The following is a 19937-nucleotide window of genomic DNA, read 5'->3' as shown; positions in this document are numbered from 1 at the left end:
CTTGTGACCGCATGGCAGTCTGTGTGTTCTGGGCATCCTTCCCTAAAAATGTTGCATGAAAACATAATCACACAAAAGCTTCAGCGTGAATCAGACCTGTAATAATGTCAGGCTGTCTGACAAATAAAATGGAATCCAGTAGAACTTACAGGGAAAAAAGGAATATATCCCCTTATTAAAGTCATTTTTATTCCTCATGGTTTTATGATGCAGCATAGGCTGATGTATTATATAACAGGCACTGGCCTGAGAAGAATTCAGGAAGTGACAGTATCTCAATCATAGAACATTCTTTGTGATCCGTTCCTGCTGGATGACGTTGCTCAGGATCATCTGAATGAGCGATAGTCATATATCTTAAGCTTCTTAGCTAGTAAAGTCTTGATTGTCCCAGAGACCTTACACAAATATTATCAATATGTCATTAATAAATCAACACTTAAGGTGTTTCTGTGTCATGGCTTGTTCGGCCGAATGTGTTACAAGTTCAGTAGATCATCACATTACTGTCAACATCTCACAACACAACTCCATACCCAGCTAATTATCTTTAACTTACAGTACAGGCCAATAGTTTGGTCACACCTTCTCATTCATTTCTTTATGACCATTTACATTGGTAGATTGTCACTGAAGGCATCAAAACTATGAATGAACATGTAGCGTTATGTGGGCAGCAGTCTGTCTATGCAAGATGCTGCAGAGATTCAAAGGAAAGAGGTCTGTGAAAAGCTACTGGACATAGAAACATGGTGGCATGGACGTCCGCGTTGTGGCCTTTCGAACACCTCCAATGATGAATCCGGGTTCTTCCCATGTTGGGGCGGGTTTGTGCCATCATGGCACAATGTTATTACCACACTGGGGAGTGGGGGTGGGGGGTACTGGGCACTGATTCATTATTATCAGTGAACTCATTCTCAGCTAAAGCTGAGCTGAAATAAGATTTATGTTATTTCAGCCAATTGGATCTATTTATTCATATAAATCCTGCAGATGAATTTGACCTTACACGGCACTTACCACATAGCTCTGTGCTTACGGCCAGTTTCCCCATCTCAAAAACGATACGGGAAACATCATACAGACAAATGTTGCATCAGCTGAAGGATGTGGGTGTGTGTGAGTGCCAAAGAGAAAGGGAATATAAATAAATAAATAAATAAATGCACACACACACCAGTAATGTTTCTCAATTTCTCTTAACACAATAAACATAGAAATTTGACATGTGAACAAAACCAGTGATTAAATGAAAACTCAATTGTAGTTAAACTAAAAGTGCTTCAGAACAAAATTAGAAAAAAGACAAAAAAAAAAAAAAAAAAAAAAAAAAAAAAACAGATTTTAGCAAAAGCAGATCTTGGCACCCATTCAAAGTTCACTCCTGCTGATGACTAATAGGGGGTTAAAATGGCACCACAACACCTGCCACTTTTCAAATATAAATAGTGATTTTATGCTCATTAAAATTTGGAGCAATATATAAAACGTAATCTGCTCTGATTGTGAAAAGTTGAAGGGTTGTTCTGTGAAAGTTCACAGCCACTGGCAGTCAAGGCAACAACAACAACATGGTCCACATGGTCCCCCCTTTCCACCATGGTGCTCAGGGAGAGCTCAGTATAGATTTGATGTAGGCTACCGTGGTCTGGTTCAACAGCATGCCGACATGCTCGTTGCCATGGAGATCCAGGAGGTGCACTGGCTGCTTCTGCTGGTCCACCCAGCGCTTGCACTGCACGGCGCTCAGCAGGTTCACAGTGCCGTCGCCGTCCCCATACACCACAGTGGGTTCGGTGTCTGGAAAAGTGGTATAGCGGAAAGACTCGGCCGTGGGCACACCACTGCCATACAGGCAGTGCACCTCCACCCCCGGGGCCTTCAGGTCGCTCACCAGTTTCTCTGTGTCCTGCCACATCTCCCAGCCATCCTCGAAATCCAGGTCCAGGAAGAAACGCTGGAAGTCCCGTACTGTGTAGTTGGCCTGTGGCGTCTCCACCAGCACTTTGCTGGCAGGCCAGGTGTGGGCATAAGGAAAGAGCCAAACGGTGGAGACAGCGGTACGCTGCTGCATCCGGATCTTCAGGGGACTAATGACTGGAATGCGGTTGTTGTCACCTGTGCAAAGAGACAAGCAAAGAAAGGAGGGTGGAGGACAGACAGCAGCAATTAAAACTGCAGGATTAGACTGAGGAACACTCAGCAGCACATAAATCAATCAAACCAAGCTTCATCCAGGTGGATTATTTAAAGGCTATTTAAGGAGTGGTGTGTGGAAATCTCACATTCACTAATGGGATTAGTGAAAGAAAGTGCTGATAATCTATCTGCATGTTTGTTTTGTATGGGTTGTTGTCGCTAAATGTTTATAGCAGACAGGTTGGTGTTTCAATGGTCCACATGATTAAGATCTTCCTCCAATTTTACAGTTACTGTTTCTAAAAACCTATTTTAAATTAGTCTTCTTGGTGTCAGAAATATTTACACACAAATATTAAGGGCTTGGTGGGCAGTTGATTGCATTATCCAGAAAACTAGTCAGCAGCACATCTATAAATCTAGAGGACACTAAAGTTGTGACATTTGCAAACACTCCCGATACACTACATCTTAAGCAGTCTGGCTTCAGAACAGCTCATTCTACTGAGACTACCCTTCTGGCTGTTTCTGAGAAGCTATATGTGATCAGCAAAACTGTCATCGGTTCTTATTCTCCTTGACCTCTCTGCAGCATTTGACAAAGTTAACCACAAGACTCTCTTGTCTATCGGGGCTCAGCATGGCAGTGGTTTACTTCCTTCCTTCACAAGCAATCTTACCAAGTGACTTGGAAAGGATCCACCTCTTAACTCACGTAGACTCTCCACTGGAGTCCCTCAAGGCTCAGTACTATGTCCTCTCCTTTTTCCACTCTACATGAGATTACTAGGTGAGGTAATTTCCTCACATGGGATATCCTACCAATGCTATGCCGATGACACACAGCTCATCTACCCTTTTTCTACATGCTGCTTCTAAAGTCTCTGCATTCATCTAGACTCTTCTCTGTCTTGGCCCCTCTGTGGTGGAATGAACTTCCCCTTGAGGTCAGAACAGCTCAGTCACTGAGTACTTTCAATATTTAGATGAACTTGTAACCTTCTTATTGTCTGACTTATGTACAGAAATGACAACATAGTGAATAAAAAGATTGTATTCATAGTTGGGAGTCCTAGAGAACCGAAATTGATCACGTTTGAAGCATATTGTTGCTCTGTCTCTCCTCCTAATTAGCATATAAAGCACACTGCAACCAAACAGCACGTCCAGGGGAAATCTCATTGTGGATCAAAGGGGCTGTAATTCTGGATCAAAGGGGCTGTAATTCTGCACCACGACTGAATTCCACAAAGAAACTTCAGCTATAATATTAGGGGACCACTAAGACGTATATAAAAATAAAAAGTGGTTCTTTAAGTGGTTCTCAGTTCCCAGTCCTCAGAGCAAACCTTCTGGTTCAGAGGGTCAAGAGTAATTCAGATTTTATTGAACCCCCCCTCTTACCAGTTGCCACGACTTTCAGAGTTTTTGCCACTCCAGCCCAAGGTGGCCCTAGAGCCACAAAGGCCTTGATGTATTGGTCCTTCCACTGCTGCGACTGTTGGTTGAGGAAGTAGAGGGTGTACATGTTACCCATGCTGTGGGCTACTAACACGACTGGGCGCCCAGCTTTATCTGCCATCCCTTCAATCATATGCCGCAGGTCCTGAAAGTAGTCCTTGTTCTCATCTAGCCAAAGGAAGAGCAACATCAGTGCAGAAATTCTGCAGAGAGTTCTATGATGCATGCTTAGAACTGTACTAAAGACCGTTCTGTGTTTAATGGGATTGTCGGGCACAATGACACCCCTGATAACAGATCCTATCCTGTGCAATCACTCACTCGGAGCTTTGCGCCAGTCATATGGTGCTGCCCGGATGTCATCTCCTCGCACATAACCATCATTTACAAGCCCCTGGACGATGGGGAAGAAATACATGCCTGAAACACAGAGCACAGATTGTTTATCTTTTTTGGAAATGTGTTCCCCTGCTGTCACCTCTAGAGAGAAATATCTCTTCCCTCCATAACGGACATTTACCAAACACACTGCACCCAGAAAGCCACCAGCAATGTGAAGGACTCTACACACCCCTCACATTCGGGCCCTCACTGCCAGACTGTGCAATCTCCGCACTATTTCTACTAGGCACCCATCACTACAATCATCTCGCACTGCCTGTGTCCCATGTTTGCCCTTTAAGGAGGCCCAATTAACAATCTTTCACACCTTCCACTTTATGTAAGTATGTAACCTTGTTTAAATTTTACACACCTAGTTCCAGAGAATCATTGTTTCATCTCAGTATGTACTGTCCAACATGCATGTATATAAAATGACAAAGCTCATCTTGAACTATTATCTGGCCCAGTATCTCCAATTATCTCATCCTAGTCACAATGACCGATTCAGTATTCAGTGCTATAAATATGCAGAGCTATAAATCACAGACTCAAAATATCACAGCATTCAAATAATCACCAGAGTGGAACTGTACTGGTCTTATTAAATTGATCCGACTGACTTCAGTCTATTTGAAATACATTTTAGGATTAGGGGCCAGTGTCAAATCACTCACCAACACTGCGCTTACTGGGGTCCAAGTACTCTACAGTCTCTGTACCCCCAAACCCCGGCACCCTGATGTCCACTCCCGGAGGGGCATCTGTGCTCCTTGTGGTATGATTATAAATCAACCTGCCAAATGCAAAACAGAGAACAGACTCACAACACACTGTTACAGATCCTGAAAATACCACAGGTTTCACAAGCTGTGATTCACAATGACAATCACAAGAAGTGATTGTCATTGTGATACACTGCAGCACAGCACACGGTGACACAACGAAATGAGTCTTCTGCTTTTAACCAATCACCCTTAGTGAGCAGTGGGCAGCCATGACAGGTGCCTGGGGAGAAGAGTAAGGGGATGGTGCTTTGCTCAGTGGCACCTCAGTGGCACCTTGGTGGATCAGGATTCAATCAGACAACCTTTTGATTACGGGGGCCGCTTCTTAACCAATTGGCCACCACTCTGATTACCATAGTTATAATTACCATGAGAGATATCAATATGTGCATATGAGACTTGGTCTAACAACCTCTATGTTAATTATTTGTAAGTACATTTTTTACAGATCTGTGTATCAGTTTGTACTTTTGTCTTTCTGTGATTAGTTTACATCTATCTAAACATTTATCACACAAACTGTGACAATTGGTGCACTAAAGCATAATCTTATTCATTTTATACAACATTGTTTATTATAGATTAATGGTTGTAGTGTATTCAATTCTAAAGTTTCCTGCATCATACAACTTAAAGGGGTGCTCACACAGTTGGTTTGACAACCCAGATCCAACCACCCTGTCCATAACCAGGGGGTGGAATCATTTAGATAATCTCATTACCCTTATACAAAATAAAAATTTGATAGAATCATTAGCAACACATTGTAAGCTTGCAGTCTTACAGACGATACAAATGGTGATTAATTTTACATTCTCTCAACTACAGAATTTTGCATGGTGTATAATGTTATTGAACTAATGAAAAGAAACTGGAAAAAGAATATAAAGAAACTAAAATTTAAAGTAGCCTATGTTAGAGGCCACTGACACTGTTAGATGAAACCTATAGCTAACAATATAATAAATGATCAGCTTTTTCCAATTGTCAGTAATAAAACTGCACCAGACACAGTGTTAGTGTTCTACAATGTGTTTTTCTGACATTGCACCCTTTCATACTTTATAGTCTATCCAGCTGCTGCCTGATACTAAAGGTATGGTGCTCTGTGGTGTGTCAGTCACTTCTTCTGCCATGCAGGTTTCAGGAGGGATATGAAAGTGCCTTCAACAGAACCACCTGCAGGAACTGCTTCATGGCAGCAGTTCCTATACAAACCCCGCACAGAGGTACAGTTTAATGTACAGTTTACACTTTCATTACCCGTTTTGCACATGAATTTATATGCATGTGCAAATGCCACGAACCTCATATTGTCGATCCAGCAGTCAATGGCCACGGGAACCAGCAGCTCCAGGTTTAGCCACAGGGTGAAGTAGTCGCTGGTCTTCTTGTAGCAGATGTAATGCACTACACTGGGCTTATCCAGCTTTGCCTCCAGTTGGTTTCCTAAATCCCCAGGAACTGACACAGACACAGTGATCAGGCCTAGACTTCCATCTGGGATCAAGAAAGTCTCTATTCATCAGAGTACTTTCACTGACCTGTAATAGATTATCACTGACACCACAATGTTACCATAAGCCAGTTAAAGGGGATAAGAATCAATTAATCTCCTCTCATCAGATCATGGCTACTTAATTCTGCCCAAGTTGAGATGACGTGTCTCACACGCACGTCTGTCTCCCCGGAAATGAGTGAACTGGGTATAGGGGCCTTATGAACAGATATATGGTTGAATCCTAGATAAGTGAGCATGTGTAAATGTGTAATTCATAAAAGTGTTGTGTGTTAGAAAACCACATGAAATCAGAAGAAGTAGACCTACTGCTGCTGCTATCGGAGTTCAAATGTGACTCCGTGACTTTACAAACAGCAGATAAGGGCTGCAGATAAGAAGCATCGTTCTGCGGCTTTCTGAGAAGGGACAGGTGACCTTAGGAAAGCATTATTAACAAGGGGGAAAGGAACGGTCACGCGTGGACTCTGATCTGCCTGCCGGTGATGGTCATGTGAGCCCGTCATATGAAACTTCCTCACTATAAACAGCGGCGAAATCTGCATCAACCCTTAATGGACAGTTGTGAGTGGATCAGCAGATCATAAAACAAAAAGCACTCTATGAACTTACTCACGACAACAGGGTTCCGGTCGGAACACGTTCCCCGGGAGGCGCATCTCGGTAAAGCCGAGCCGCCGCTGAACGATGTCAACAAACCGAGCAGCAGCCCAAGGCAGGACACCATCTCCGCTGGATCAACGGCCCTGTCTACATGGATCCAGTCTGCTGTCCAAGAAGAAACACAAGAAAGGACTTCGCTCCCAAACACACAGTCGCTGGTAAAGCTCTGCGCGCCTGAAACATCTGCTTTAAACTTGTCCAGGCCGGATCAAACGATGCTCGAGAGAATCGAACGGGCGGAAGGGTGGGCGGTGCTTCTGCTATTGCGTAATTGGCTCGTCACATGATTCGCTCGGCGTGATCACATGACATCACAGGGTATGAACTAGGATAAAAAACTATAAACAGAAACCACAACCATTTATGCATCATTACAGTTATCTCCATATGAACTCTCTCATTGGACAATGATTCTCACTAACGTTTAGAGATTGCAATGGGGAAGTGAAAGTGCCATTGTGATTCACTCCGATTCACAACACAGTGCACACAACGAAATGTTTCCTCTGCGCATAACACATAACCTTTTGTGAGCATGAAAGGCACCAAGGAAGCAGTGTGTGGCACCTTGGCAGTTCGGGATTTGAATCTGCAAGGAGTCCACTTCCTTACCCACTAAGCCATTACTGGCACAATGTATTTGTTTTTGACTCTGGTAAAATCATTGACTCCTTGACTCAAGTTAAAGTATAAAAATAAAAAGCAGCCCTGCAAATGAAATATCTAACTTAAATCTATCTTATTTTCTAGCAGGTATGTTTCCCATTAGTGTTTAACCTCAAGTATAACCTCAATGAAACACTGAGTATAACATTTTTTAAATTGCATTGCTCATTTGGCCTGTTTTGCCCTGCATGCTACTGCCCCCTGCTGTATAATTCTTTGTAAAGTTGTAATTCTTCAGTTCTGTGTGCTGCGGTTATTACCATAACACCTGTCCAGTGTTATGCATTTATCATAAGATCACTGAGATCTCTTGGTCATTTAATGTCTCGTCGAGCTGATGTGCAGTTTCTGACACATTTTCTGTGTTATTTAGTTCATTGCATCACTCAAATCCTGTAATAGTTCATTTTGCATACCCTCTACATTTTATAATTAAATATAGGTTTATCTTTTTATCATGCTGTGTGTTCATGAATTGCCACCCCGCCTGCCATACTGGAGTAAATTGCCATTGATTTTTCCTTCAATTGAAAGTGAAATGATTGTCATTGTGAAACACTGCAGCACACAGTGACATGAAATGTGTCCTCTGATTTAAACCCATCACCCTTGGTGAGCAGTGGGCAGCCATGACAGGCGCCCGGGGAGCTGTGTGTGAGGACGGTGCTTTGCTCAGTGGCACCTTGGCTTTAACCTTCTGATTACGGGGCTGCTTCTTTAACCGCTTAGCCACCACTGCTGTAAGAACACAACATCACACATTCACAAAATGTGCATATTATCATTTCATTGTTTGATTAAATGATAATTGTGTTTATCATGTACTGATATTATTCTGATATTCACACAGATGTTTTCTGATTAATCCAGAGTCTAGTTAATGAATGTAGACACTAAGGTTAAAGGTGGTTTATTTTTAAAAGAAAAAATTCTGATATTTCAAATGTGTGCACATCACCTGTTGATCAGCCCATTCTAATGCAATCTAAACTAGTCAGGTTTTGATGAAGTGTCTGAGTGAACAGAACAGTGCAGTTAAGACATCACTGAGCAGCAACAGTCTGCCCATTTAATCTAATCAGCAGCTATTGACTTGCGCTGAAAAAGCAGTCTCGGCTCATATACAATAAACTGTCTATTTCTCTTTAGGTAAAAAGATAGCACAATAGTGGTTGCTCTTTGCCCTCAAATGAACTGTGACAAGGGGTAACTGTCAACTGTCACAACAAAGTAAAATTAGTCAATTTATGAATCACACAATTATATAAACACCCTAGTCTTGAATAAAATGATCTGATAATCTCAGGTATGCAACAATAGAATAATACAGTGCAGAAAAGCGGTTTTATAATTGCCACTGTAACTTCATAAACATATACATGAACAACAAGAATTCATATGTATGTTTTGGTATAAGTAGAACTGGACAATATAATGAAAAACATAATATGGATTATACCAGTTAGTTCCAACCTGGTGTTTTGATGTGGCTGAGATAACACCTGAGAGTAATGTCACTCTCTGTAAATATCATTGTGCTTTATTACAGCATCACATGGCAGCTTAACATGGACACCGTAAAAAAACCTTTCTCTGTCTTTTGCCTTTTCATGTCATACCAACCGTAAATAAATCTTGCAAGGCAAACTGTGGTATAACTTGCCAAACACCAGCGGCCATGTCAGCAGCTGAAAGTCAAGTGCCACAGTATGTAACAGTAAAAAAAGTCATTCTTGTGAATGATTGATTTTCACAGACATTCTCACCCTGGAATCAAACTTATTAAGGTTGAGTTGATTCTAGTGGCCAACGTCATTAAAAAACAGGTCAGCTCTTTCATAATGAAGAGTATCTGCTGGTGAGGAGTCTGGCACCAAAATTGGCATCAAACGTCAATTCATCGTTGTGTTCAACAATGTTAGCATTAAGCTACAAGGCTAAGGAGAAGGAGGTGAAGAAATTGGGGGCTGGTCTGGCAGTGACTGGTTTTGGGTTGAAGGAGCTTTTCTGGGTTCAGAAGCTGTTGGGGTTTCTTCTATGGGTTCACCAGCTCGTCCCTCCAAGATTCTCTGAATTAGCATGAGGACCTTGTGATTGAAGACAATATCTAAATGTGGCAAACCACGGAGTTCAGTTACATGAACAGGTTTCTCCTGCTTCCCTATCCAGCGCTTGCAGAGACTCATGCTGCGGCTGTCCACCGTGTCGTCGCCATCATCGTACAGCATATCTATGGGGTCTGCATTCGGAAATTCCTCATCATACACATATTTAACTGGTGTTGGTAGACCAACACCAAAGAGGCAGTGCACCTCCACACCAGGAGAGGGCAATCCAGCAATGAGGTCCTTTGTGTCCTCCCACATGTTCCAACCATCCTCAAAACTGATGTCCTCAAAGAAGCGTTTGTAGTCACGGTTGGTGTAATTGAAAAATGGAGTGGAAATGAATACATGGTCTGAAGGCCATGCATCTTCTGATGGAAGCATCCATGGGTTGGTGGTGGTCATCCTCTGTTCTTCCCGCATCTTGATGTTGGACACAAGAGGGATTCCATCATTTTCACCTGGCAGACAGAAGAAAACTTGCTAAAATCAAATGATTCTGCAGGAAAACTTCCAACAATCTTCTGCATGTAGATAACCCCAAAAACATGCAGTCTTTCAGATCCAGGGTTTGGACCCTTTATGTACAGTAAGTAGCAAATGGCCGTTGTGTGTCTGCTAGCCCTGAGAAACGCAAAATCCAAACATGAAAACAACATTTGCAGATATGCCCCATGACATTAATAATAGAAATGGACATTTTAGTATTACAATAAAACACACAGACAGATCAACTGCTACACAAAATGGTAAACATGATTTCATATTACAGGTACCTGAGGCCAGCACCCTGAGGGGCTTGACTGCTCCTCCCCAGGGTGCTCCAAGTGAGATGAAGCTCTTCACATAGTGATCCTTCCAGGCCTGTGTTTGGTGGTTTAGAAAGTACAGGATGTAGTTGCCACCCATACTGTGTCCCAGAAGATGAACTGGCTGTTGGTACTCCTCATACATCTCCTCAACAAGACCCTTCAGACGCTTAAAGTAGTCCTCTTGTTCATCTGCAGGACAGAGGCAGGCAGCAGTAGTCTCCAAAATGACTGACTGATCTTTTATTCATTTCATTGCCAAATCCAGTCCAGATGACCACTGTGTTTCTACTTACTTGGAGCAATCCTCCAGTCGTAGGGTGCTGCTCTCACAGTCTCGTTGCGAACATACCCCATGTTGACTAAATGTTGAACCATGGTGTGCATGTACCCTGAAAGAAGAACTTTGTTTTCACATACTGCTAAGACTGAACTTGTGGCAAAAAAGTGCAGTTACCTGTGAGCCTGTTAGTGTCCAGAAACTCCACTGGATACGTTTGTCCAAAACCGGGTACCCTGACCTCTACCCCAGGGGCATTGGATGTCTGACGTGTTGTTCTGTTGTACACAATCCTGTAAAGAAATCATGTTAGTGATTCAATTGAAGCATGCATACCAAACATACTATAATCTATTTATCCTGCATAGAATCAAAGATGTAGAGCTCAGGATAATAAGATAAGAGCTGATATCATCTGAGCCATAGGAGGACTGCAACATTGCCTCCTCTGCATACCAACACATCCAGTAATCTGTCTGGTATGAAATGCTGGTGAATACTTGAACTTTCCAGCTATCCCTGGAATCAGCATTAGGGTTTACTTTACTTACTTTACTTTATTTTGCAGACGCTTTTATCCAAAGCGACTTACAGTAGGAAAGTAGTTCTCATTTGATTTCTACAGATTTTGAGTTAACAAAAACTAAGATCCCTGATAAGGCCTAACTTGTTAAGTGCTAGTCGAAGAAAAAATGATTATTATGTATTTTTTTTTGTATTGTTTTGTGCAATGTGTCTGCATGTGCGTGTGTAAGTGTTATACTTTTTGAATAAGCGGGTTTTCAACTGCTTCTTAAAGGTGGTGGTAGTCTCGGCTAGTCGAATGGTTTACATCACCTGATGTTATCAATCCAGCAATCAATCCCAATGGGCATGAACATATTCAGATCAATCCACAGTGTGAAGAAGTCATCGGTTTTCTTGTAGCACATCCAGTGCACCAGGCTCGGCTTGTCTATCTTGGCTTCAAGGCGGTTTCCCAAATTCCCTGGAACTGGTAGACAGAAGAGGAGGTCAACGACCCCATAAAGGACAGGAAATGAGGTGGACACGTTTCAGTCACAGGCAGATGCATGTGGAGGGGGAGGTTGTGCAATCCTGTTTAAAGTGGGCTAGAAGTCTGTCCCGTTTTCGCACTTTATTAAAAAAAAAAACACACAGTAAACACTCAGGAACGTTTAACGATTGAAGGAAAAAGCCCGATGATCGCGCTTCTCACCTATAATGACGGGCGGGGTGCTGTTGCTGGCGATGTGCGGCTTTGCAGTCGGGGGGAAGATGACGTTCAGGAGCCAGAAGGCCGTCGCATGCGGCACGGCGAGCAGGAGAAGCGCCAGACGCGCGCGGTGCCACTGTCCACTCATGTCCCCGTCCTGCCGGCGCCAGCTCCTCTCTCTGGGTCAGCGGGGCTGTGAATGCTGCTGCTGCTGCTGCTGCTGCTGACCGGGAGAAGGCGGGGGCGCCACGGTTCACAAGCTGCCGAGGACAAACGTCACCTGTCCTGCACGAGTTCCGGCCAGTCCACGACAATGACGACAAACCCCGAAAATGTTGTTCTCGGTGTATTCAAATAAGGCATTCATAATTTTACAAATTCCCTCGTTTTCTGTCACGTTTATTTAAAATGTTACTTACAGGAAGTGACAGCATTTGACCAAATACGGCAATGATATTGACCACTGGTGAGTTAGGGGATAATACTAATGTTGAGATTAAAGTATAAGAGAAATAGTCAATGTTTCTGGTGAAATGGCACATATATCAGCTTCTCGATTACTTACTATTGCATAAAAAATATTGCATTTTTTTAACCCCATCTTTACACACACACACACACACACACACACACACACGTGATGTAATTCCGATGCCGCTATGGAGACGGACGCAAACAATCCGCCTGTGACGATGTCCAGGGCTGCTGAGGTGAAGTACAAGCAACTAAACGCTTTCATTTACTTGTTGGTTTCATACATTGTTTCTGCTTGTTGTCGAAATAGAAACTAATTGCATATCCGAAATTCCACTTTGCCCTTATAGTCCACCATGTAGGGAGTTTAGTAAAATGTAAGTTCATTTACATTTACCGAACGTGTGGATGATTCGGATACAGGCTCGTAGAGCCTCGTAAATGACGATGACGTAGCATCTCGAAATTTCCACTGTTGTTTTGTATATGTTTTGTAGTTTTTAAGTGGTACGTCATTGTTTTAGAACATTGTCAGTAATACAGTAAGCAATAAAAAGGAGCCCCAGTCTGGGCTATGGGTCATCCAGCATGTAACGCCTCAACACAGAGGTGTAGACATGGTGTAAGCACCGAGTTAAAGGTCTAAAGAATCTAATCAAGACAAATATGAGATTTGAGTGTTAATATGAGATGTGAAATATATTTGTGGGTTCCTAGCATTCTGATGGGTGTGGTGCTGCTGACATTTGTCGGTCAGCATGTGAACAGGGGGTAGACCTGCAGCAGACCAGTTATAGAGAAAACTCAAGCAAGGAGATGCTCATCCAGGCCCTTGCTGAGAAGCTGAGCAGCCAGCACCCTAACCGCAGGCCCCTGCTCCTGTCTCCACCCAACGAGTATGGAGTTCAGGTATTACCTCACACTTACCTGCACACTCCACCAGTATCGGAGTACAATATGGTTGATGCCTCTTTTCTTTTCTCATGCTCATGTTGTGGTTTGAGCAGAAGTTTGTCAGCACCACCCTGCGAAACAGCCTCCTGCCCCACCCACAGCTCTACCACTGGGCAGACGCTGCCAGCTTTGTGTCAGACTACCTGTCCCTGGTGCCTTTAGATACACCCAGTCAACTGGTGAGGAAGAGAACACTGGTTCCATTGGTTCCAGGGTCAGATGTGAAGATTTTATTATTGATTGTGTGTTTGTTCATACTGAAGCCCAAAGTCCTTTATTCTCCCACGCTGGTCCTGAAGACTCAGAGGGGCACGTGCTTCGACTTTACCATCCTGCTCTGCAGTGTTCTGTTGGGTGCAGGCTATGATGCATACTGCATCAGTGGCTACGCTGAAAGAGAGATATGCCTCTGTGACCAGACCCACCAGGAGTGCCCCCTGCTGGCCAAGCAGGAGAGTGTGAGTGACCAGCCCTGCCCCTGCTGCCTGTTTCTGCTTCGTCTTTCCTGTTCAGGCTTCAGGAGCAAATGCCATTCCTGAAACTGTTCTAATAATGTAACCGCTGAATTACTTATTTGCATCACCCTTTGTTATAAAATATTTACGGTTCTCTTTGTGTTGCAGAAGACTACTGTTGAGCCTGAGAAGTCTGACCAGAAGTACAGAGTTAAGCCATCCAGGGAGCTGCGCAGTAGCTTCCTGCAGACGCAGGAAGAGCAGGCCGAGACGCAGGCGGCACTGCCAAATAGACCACTTGAGGTATTCACAACAGGCATCTACGTTCTTCAGTGAAGGACATCCTCTTATTTATATGAAAAGTGATGAGTGTAGGTTTTGCCATTTCTAATTGATGGTGTGTTATAGGAACACAAGCTCCTCCCTCCAGACCCACTGCATGGTCTGCGTGTGCACAGTTGGGTTCTAGTGAAGAGCGGCATGCAGGACATTCCAGAGGACTTCTTCATTGAGCCCCTCTCCGGAAGGAGTTTCTCCACCACCTGCCACTCCTTCCTGGGTATAGAGAGTGTGTGGAACCATCAGAACTACTGGGTGAATCTGCAGGACTGCACATATGGCTGCAGGGTGAGGATTGAGTGGATAAGAGTGAAAGTTGTATTTGTGGTGAGTGTACAAAAATTAATATTAGCTGAGTAAACGAAAGGCTGTAAACAGGAAATGACCTATGACCTGGCTGATGTGGAGAAATGGAGCTCCTTACTGCTCCCACCCGACAGTGAAGAAGAGGTGTGTCCTTCTGACTATTTCATTAGCCCCTTGTGTTTCCTTTTGGTGCTGGTTGTGTGAATAGCTAAATTGAAACTAATGTCCTGTAGGAGGATGACTGTAAGATAGTGGAGATGCCTCTGTCTTGGGTGGATAATCTTCACATCTCTCAAGAAGGTAACAGAAGCCTTTTGCCTTTGTTGTTTTTTATATTAAAACTTCACAACTGTTTCACTTCTATAGATTAGCAGATTATGTCACATTTCCTGGTATGGTGCATATCTTGGGTAGTGGTGGTGGGTAAGGAAACAGGCCCGCAATTAAAAGGTTGCCAGTTCAAATCCCAAACCACCAAGGTGCCACTGAGGTGCCTGTCATGGCTGCCGATTGCTCACCAAGGTTGATGGGTTAAAAGCAGAGGACACATTTCGTGGTGTGCACCGTGTGCTGTGCTGCAGTGTTTCACAACAACATTCACTTCACTTATCTCAAGACTCACGCGCTGAGGTTCAGAACAGACGTGTATTCACAATGTCTGACCTGGATTTTGTTATCGCCTCTTGGTTCATGGGCCTTCACGTCTTCAGATTTGGAAACCAGTTTTCCAGGAGGAATGAAAGTCATCCAGTACAAAAAGGCCAAGTTGGAGAAGTTTGTCCCCTGTCTGAAGAAGGATGGCTTGGTGATGCAAGTCACCACCTACAGCGACCTGGACTGTAAGTGTCATTCTATTCTAATTCAGTGCATTGAACAATATCTCTTTATGAACCATATCATAATTAAAAATGTAAATATGTAATTACATGTACATATACTCTCGCCGAGAAGCATTCAAGAATTTTCTGACATTTGATCACTCGGCGTCCTTTTCGTAGATCCCCTGTTTGTCTGTGATTTCTGCAGGTAAGCATGTCTTTGTGCTGAATTATTGGTTTAAGAACAGACAGGACTGTCTGGAAGAGCGCGAGATCCAGATGAGCAGTGGTGTGAAAACTGACCGCTTCAGACCCGGCAGACCTGATTTCCTAAAAAGTAATTGTACCTCCTATTAAGTGCATCAACAATTATACAGAATTATTATAAGAGCTGTCAACACATGAATAGCTGTGATTTAATTCAGATATTTAACATGTTAAAATAAATTAATTATAGGGAACACGTTGAGCCTGCTTTTGCTAATATAATATCCTCCCTTAGCTTTTGATTAGTTTTTTTTGTTCTCTATGGAATTGTATTGAATATACATTAAAGGCCAAAAGTTTGGACACATCTTCTCATTCAGTGTGTTTTCTTTATTTTCATGGCCATTTACATTGGTAGATTCTCACTCATGTGGAGTTATGTACTTAACAAAAAGTGGAGGCCTGGCCTCCACAGTCACCGGACCTGAACCCAATCAAGATGGTTTGGTGTCAGCTGGACCGCAGAGTGAATGCAAAGGGGCCAACAAGTGCTATCGAGACAATGCCAAGAGTGTGCAAAGCAGTAATCAGAGCAAAGGGGGGCGGTTTTGAAGAAACTAGAATATAAAACATGTTTTCAGTTATTTCACCTTTTTTTGTTAAGGACATAACTCCACATATGTTCATGCATTCTACCAATGTAAATGGTCATCAAAATAAAGAAAACACATTGAATGAGAAGGTGTGTCCAAGCTTTTGGCCTGTATTGTATATGACCATTCTTCCATATAAAATCTCTCCAGTTCAGTTCAATATGATGACAACCAAGCATGGACAGACTGCTGCAAGTCATCCCATCAATTTGCAATGATATTCATTGAACTTTGATGACCATTACCAAGTTCCACGAATGCCTTTGATTTCCTAAGCTAGCCACACAGCCCCACATCATGATGAAACCTCCACCAAATTTGAAGTTTGTAGCAAATGTTTTCTTGGAATGCAATGTTGTTCTTCCTCTATGCACTTTTTGTTACCATCACATACAATGTAATCAGTCCAATGATGAATTTTTGAACAAAATTAGTCTGGCTTGTCTAAACAAGCTGGTTTGTCTAAACAACAAGTGACTCTTTGTGGCATGAGTGCAGACAGGTCTTCTTTCTTTTTGCAAATTGAAGTGAATTGTAAAACAATGTACAGATACACCGCAGCAAGGCTGCAGCAAGATGTTCTTGCAGGTTTTGTAGCTGTGGTTTGTCTGTAACCATTCTCACAATCCTCCTCGTGCTGCTCCTGTATTTTTGTGGTGTAATGGCCAATTTTTACATTTACTTTACTTTTACGGCATTTGTTAGATGCCCTTATCCAGAGTAACTTACAATCAGTAGTTATAGGGACAGTTAAGGGTCTTGCTCAGGTACACAATGGAAGTAAGTGGGATTTGAACCTAACCCTCTTTCTACTAAGAGTCAGGCTCTGCCTCTGTTAAACAGGATAGATTTTGTGCATGGTCATGTTTTTGACTCATCTTCATAAACGGAAATAAATAATAGAGTTTATATATGAAATGAACATAAACATTTTTGCACTGTGATAGCCCACAGGTATTTGACCCTGTCTAATGAGGGTGAGTGGCAAATGGAGTTCTACAAGCATGGCAGAGAAGACGGCCTGGTCCAGATAGTGGTGACATCCAATGATTGGACTGAGACATTTGATGATAATTTCATCTTCACATCCTACCGTAATGTAACTTTTGCTGAGAATAAAAAGAGGCTAAATCGTTCTGTACAGGTAACAGGATCTTCTGCATCTCTTGCAATTTTTGGTAAAATCATTTGTTAATTATAAAAATGGTAATAACTGTGTGGTGAACATATTATCATATATTTTTATTTTGACATACATGTTATTCTGTTGAGCAGAAAATCACAGAGCGATTCCGCAGAGACCGCTCAAAAACAGCAAGTCACGATGTGGCAGAGCAGGTCTTCCTGCTATCTGAGGACCGCATCCATCTGACATACCACTTGGAGAACAACAGTGTCATCCCAGCAGAGACGAAATTCATCAAACCCAGAGACACCACTGGAAACCTGAACCTTGACTTATTCACTTCTGAAATGGTATCCACCTTTCAGGTAAGAAGGATGGCCTTGTGATCAGAATCTGAAGATGTGGCACTGGGGGACTTGTATTTGTGTCCTCTTTGAACAGCCAGACCCATTTCAGAAGCCAAAGAAGAACCTCTTTTTGTATCAGCAGCTGAAGGCTCTGATAGAAGAGGAGCAGAAAGTGTTGAACAGAATAAACACATCACAGGTAGAGGTGAGTCTTGAGGTGCAGCATCCCAAATCCGTCATATAACCAGACCCCTGTCACTGGGCCGGGAAAGGGTTGGTGAGTCCACATGTGTCTTTTGGTCTAGATGTTTTTGTGTCATGTGCTCTAGGTAAGCGGAATCCTACTTGAAAGAAAGAAGGAGGAAAGGAATATCCTGCTAGAACTGCCGATCTTTGAGAACACCAGAATCTTCATAAACTACAGGGTGAGACTGGATTTATTAAAACTCACTGAGAGCCATGTCACAGGCATGTGACCTCCATAATTGCCCACAACCTCAATAAAGGTTCCTATTAATGATATATTCGCCAAATACACTTTAACACCTGCTTCTCCTTCCTTCCTTCACCTCTCCACAGTAAAAAGGCTTCTCCTTCTATCTTCCGGAGGTCGCACCTCTGTTGCATTGCCTCCACTGCTGGGCCAAATAGGTCAGCCACGTGACAGCGAGACCCGTAGTATGACTATGGGTGCAGAGCCCAGCTCCTCCATGCAGCCAATGTCCAAAACAGAGCAGCCCTTAGCCCGTGGTTACAAAAAAGCTTATGGTCTTGCAGTGAACGCAGCCATCCGGGTCAGCACGTAGTGCACATAGGGTGGAAGTCCTTGCCTGAGATCATGAACCCACAGGTCCCGGGGGGTTAGGGGGGTTGAGACCGCAATCCTCCCCAGAAATTAAGCAAAATGAAGCTTTGGTACCTTAAGAAAAAGCAACTGCAGGCCTGCATTCTATGGCAAGGCCCTTGACAGCTCGCCTGTGAACTGTCTGCAGGGGGCAGCCACAGTCTGGGCACCGAGGAAAGTCCACAGATCTTTACGGGAAAGAGTGTGAGAGAGGCCATTCCGGTGTGACTGATGTAGTGAGGTGGGCCTCCCGGTGTGCAGCTGCCATTGGTCCATCTGTGGATTGTTATGCCTGCTCAATCAATCAATAAGTGAGCTCCACACCCAGTTTATGGAGGAATAGTAGGTCTCATATACTTTTACAAATAATGTGCTGTAGAATAGGTTCTCTTCGGGCCCCATTTTCCAGTGGTGTAGCCATTGTGCAATACCCAATGAAAGTAAACAGTAGTCATTACATGTGTACAGATTTTGTTCTTTTTCATGCTAGATGTTTGGTTCAGAATGTCATTCTAGTTTTCTTTTTTTTTCTGTCTGTCTTCTGATTCTCTCCTCCCTCTCTTATGACCGCATGGATTAGAACAAACATTTGCAGATGGAGAAGAGTGAGCAGGACATCCTGGCCCCATTGTGGCACCACCTGATTGAACTAGATAGCCTGAGTCAGGTATAATTTAAAATCCTTATTATGATAATAATAATAACACAGTGTGAGTCAGTGGGAGATTAAAGTGCAGGGTGCCATACTTGAGGGGTGTGAAGGGTCCTGCACAAAGCTACAGGCATTGCAGACGCTGCATTTGTGCAATATGTCCATTAGTGGTGAGAGAGGCATCCCAATGATGTTCTCAGTGGTCTTCATTATCCTCTATAGGCTATTGTGGTCAGACGTATTGCAGTTGCCGTACCAGACAGTGGTGCAGCTGTGCATGCATATTGGAATATTTTTATATGCAAGTATATCTTAAATAAGTTTAGGGAAGAAATAGAATGCTTTCTATTAACTGTGGGAAAATTGCAACCAGACTTTAAAATACAGTCTGGTAGATTGTTGTTCAAAATGTGTCTGTGTTGTTAGCAGGATCTTCAACTGGCCCCAACAAACAACTTCTCCAAGACTCAGGAAGATGACAAAGAAGAAAAACCATACGTATCAAATACCATAAACATGATAAAACGGCTACAGCATAGATTGAACTAATCTTTTTCATTCATTGTTAATAAAGATATCAATACAGCCCACAGTCATGCATATTCTTTTTGCCTATAAGATTTTCTTGCATCCTCACTAAGAGAACCTTCAAGACATATAAATCAATTCACTATGACAATTTTTTCAAACATGAGGGGAACCAGTGATCATTTCAAGGTAGTAGGTTTGGTA

General features: G+C 42.9%; 3 protein-coding genes across 9 annotated transcripts; 1 reads left to right on the top strand and 2 right to left on the bottom strand.

The window, feature by feature from the left end:
* Positions 1–1217: 1217 nt before the first annotated feature.
* On the bottom strand, positions 1218–7198 carry pla2g15 (phospholipase A2, group XV). Its single transcript, XM_028958288.1, has 6 exons — positions 6904–7198; positions 6080–6236; positions 4662–4780; positions 3925–4023; positions 3547–3771; positions 1218–2121 (listed from the first exon to the last, which is right to left on the bottom strand). The coding sequence occupies exons 1-6, from the start codon at positions 7016–7018 to the stop codon at positions 1610–1612; spliced, it is 1227 nt and encodes a 408-aa protein (XP_028814121.1). The 5' UTR covers positions 7019–7198; the 3' UTR covers positions 1218–1609.
* ccdc135 (coiled-coil domain containing 135) lies at positions 6806–19791 on the top strand. 7 transcript variants are annotated; one of them, XM_028958281.1, is made up of 16 exons: positions 6806–7112; positions 13262–13413; positions 13512–13637; positions 13722–13916; positions 14082–14216; positions 14322–14540; positions 14631–14702; positions 14792–14858; positions 15269–15397; positions 15585–15713; positions 17184–17380; positions 17512–17727; positions 17804–17914; positions 18039–18134; positions 19134–19220; positions 19632–19791. In XM_028958281.1, exons 1-16 carry the CDS (start codon positions 7046–7048, stop codon positions 19752–19754), a joined length of 2121 nt encoding a protein of 706 aa, XP_028814114.1. In that variant the 5' UTR covers positions 6806–7045; the 3' UTR covers positions 19755–19791. The 7 variants fall into 7 exon arrangements, with proteins under 7 accessions (XP_028814114.1, XP_028814115.1, XP_028814117.1 ...); XM_028958282.1 differs by lacking the exon at positions 6806–7112 and adding an exon at positions 12674–12740 and having other exon boundaries at positions 13222–13413; positions 13758–13916; XM_028958284.1 differs by lacking the exon at positions 6806–7112 and adding an exon at positions 12674–12740 and having other exon boundaries at positions 13222–13413; positions 17852–17914.
* On the bottom strand, positions 8515–12396 carry lcat (lecithin-cholesterol acyltransferase). Its single transcript, XM_028958287.1, has 6 exons — positions 12034–12396; positions 11652–11808; positions 10992–11107; positions 10831–10926; positions 10502–10726; positions 8515–10186 (listed from the first exon to the last, which is right to left on the bottom strand). Exons 1-6 carry the CDS (start codon positions 12176–12178, stop codon positions 9558–9560), a joined length of 1368 nt encoding a protein of 455 aa, XP_028814120.1. The 5' UTR covers positions 12179–12396; the 3' UTR covers positions 8515–9557.
* Positions 19792–19937: the final 146 nt, after the last annotated feature.

Source organism: Denticeps clupeoides, chromosome 17 (assembly GCF_900700375.1).
Source record: "Denticeps clupeoides chromosome 17, fDenClu1.1, whole genome shotgun sequence".
In the NCBI taxonomy this organism is placed as follows: Eukaryota; Metazoa; Chordata; class Actinopteri; order Clupeiformes; family Denticipitidae; genus Denticeps; species Denticeps clupeoides.
This window is presented reverse-complemented; position numbering and strand designations above follow the sequence as displayed.

Bases quoted from the DNA above. Each gene is read 5' to 3' on its own strand.
- ccdc135 (XM_028958279.1), top strand. From the start codon at position 12,690: ATGGAGACGGACGCAAACAATCCGCCTGTGACGATGTCCAGGGCTGCT. The intron at 18,135-19,133 runs GTGAGACTGGAT...CGCATGGATTAG, and splicing joins GAATCTTCATAAACTACAGG to AACAAACATTTGCAGATGGA. The intron at 19,221-19,631 runs GTATAATTTAAA...CTGTGTTGTTAG, and splicing joins AACTAGATAGCCTGAGTCAG to CAGGATCTTCAACTGGCCCC.
- pla2g15 (XM_028958288.1), bottom strand. From the start codon at position 7,018: ATGGTGTCCTGCCTTGGGCTGCTGCTCGGTTTGTTGACATCGTTCAGC. The intron at 3,772-3,924 runs GTGAGTGATTGC...TCCTTTGGCTAG, and splicing joins TGACTGGCGCAAAGCTCCGA to ATGAGAACAAGGACTACTTT. The intron at 2,122-3,546 runs GTAAGAGGGGGG...CTCTTTGCACAG, and splicing joins TCTGAAAGTCGTGGCAACTG to GTGACAACAACCGCATTCCA.
- lcat (XM_028958287.1), bottom strand. From the start codon at position 12,178: ATGAGTGGACAGTGGCACCGCGCGCGTCTGGCGCTTCTCCTGCTCGCC. The intron at 11,108-11,651 runs GTGATGTAAACC...ATTTCTTTACAG, and splicing joins TGCTGGATTGATAACATCAG to GATTGTGTACAACAGAACAA. The intron at 10,187-10,501 runs GTACCTGTAATA...TCTGTCTGCCAG, and splicing joins CCTCAGGGTGCTGGCCTCAG to GTGAAAATGATGGAATCCCT.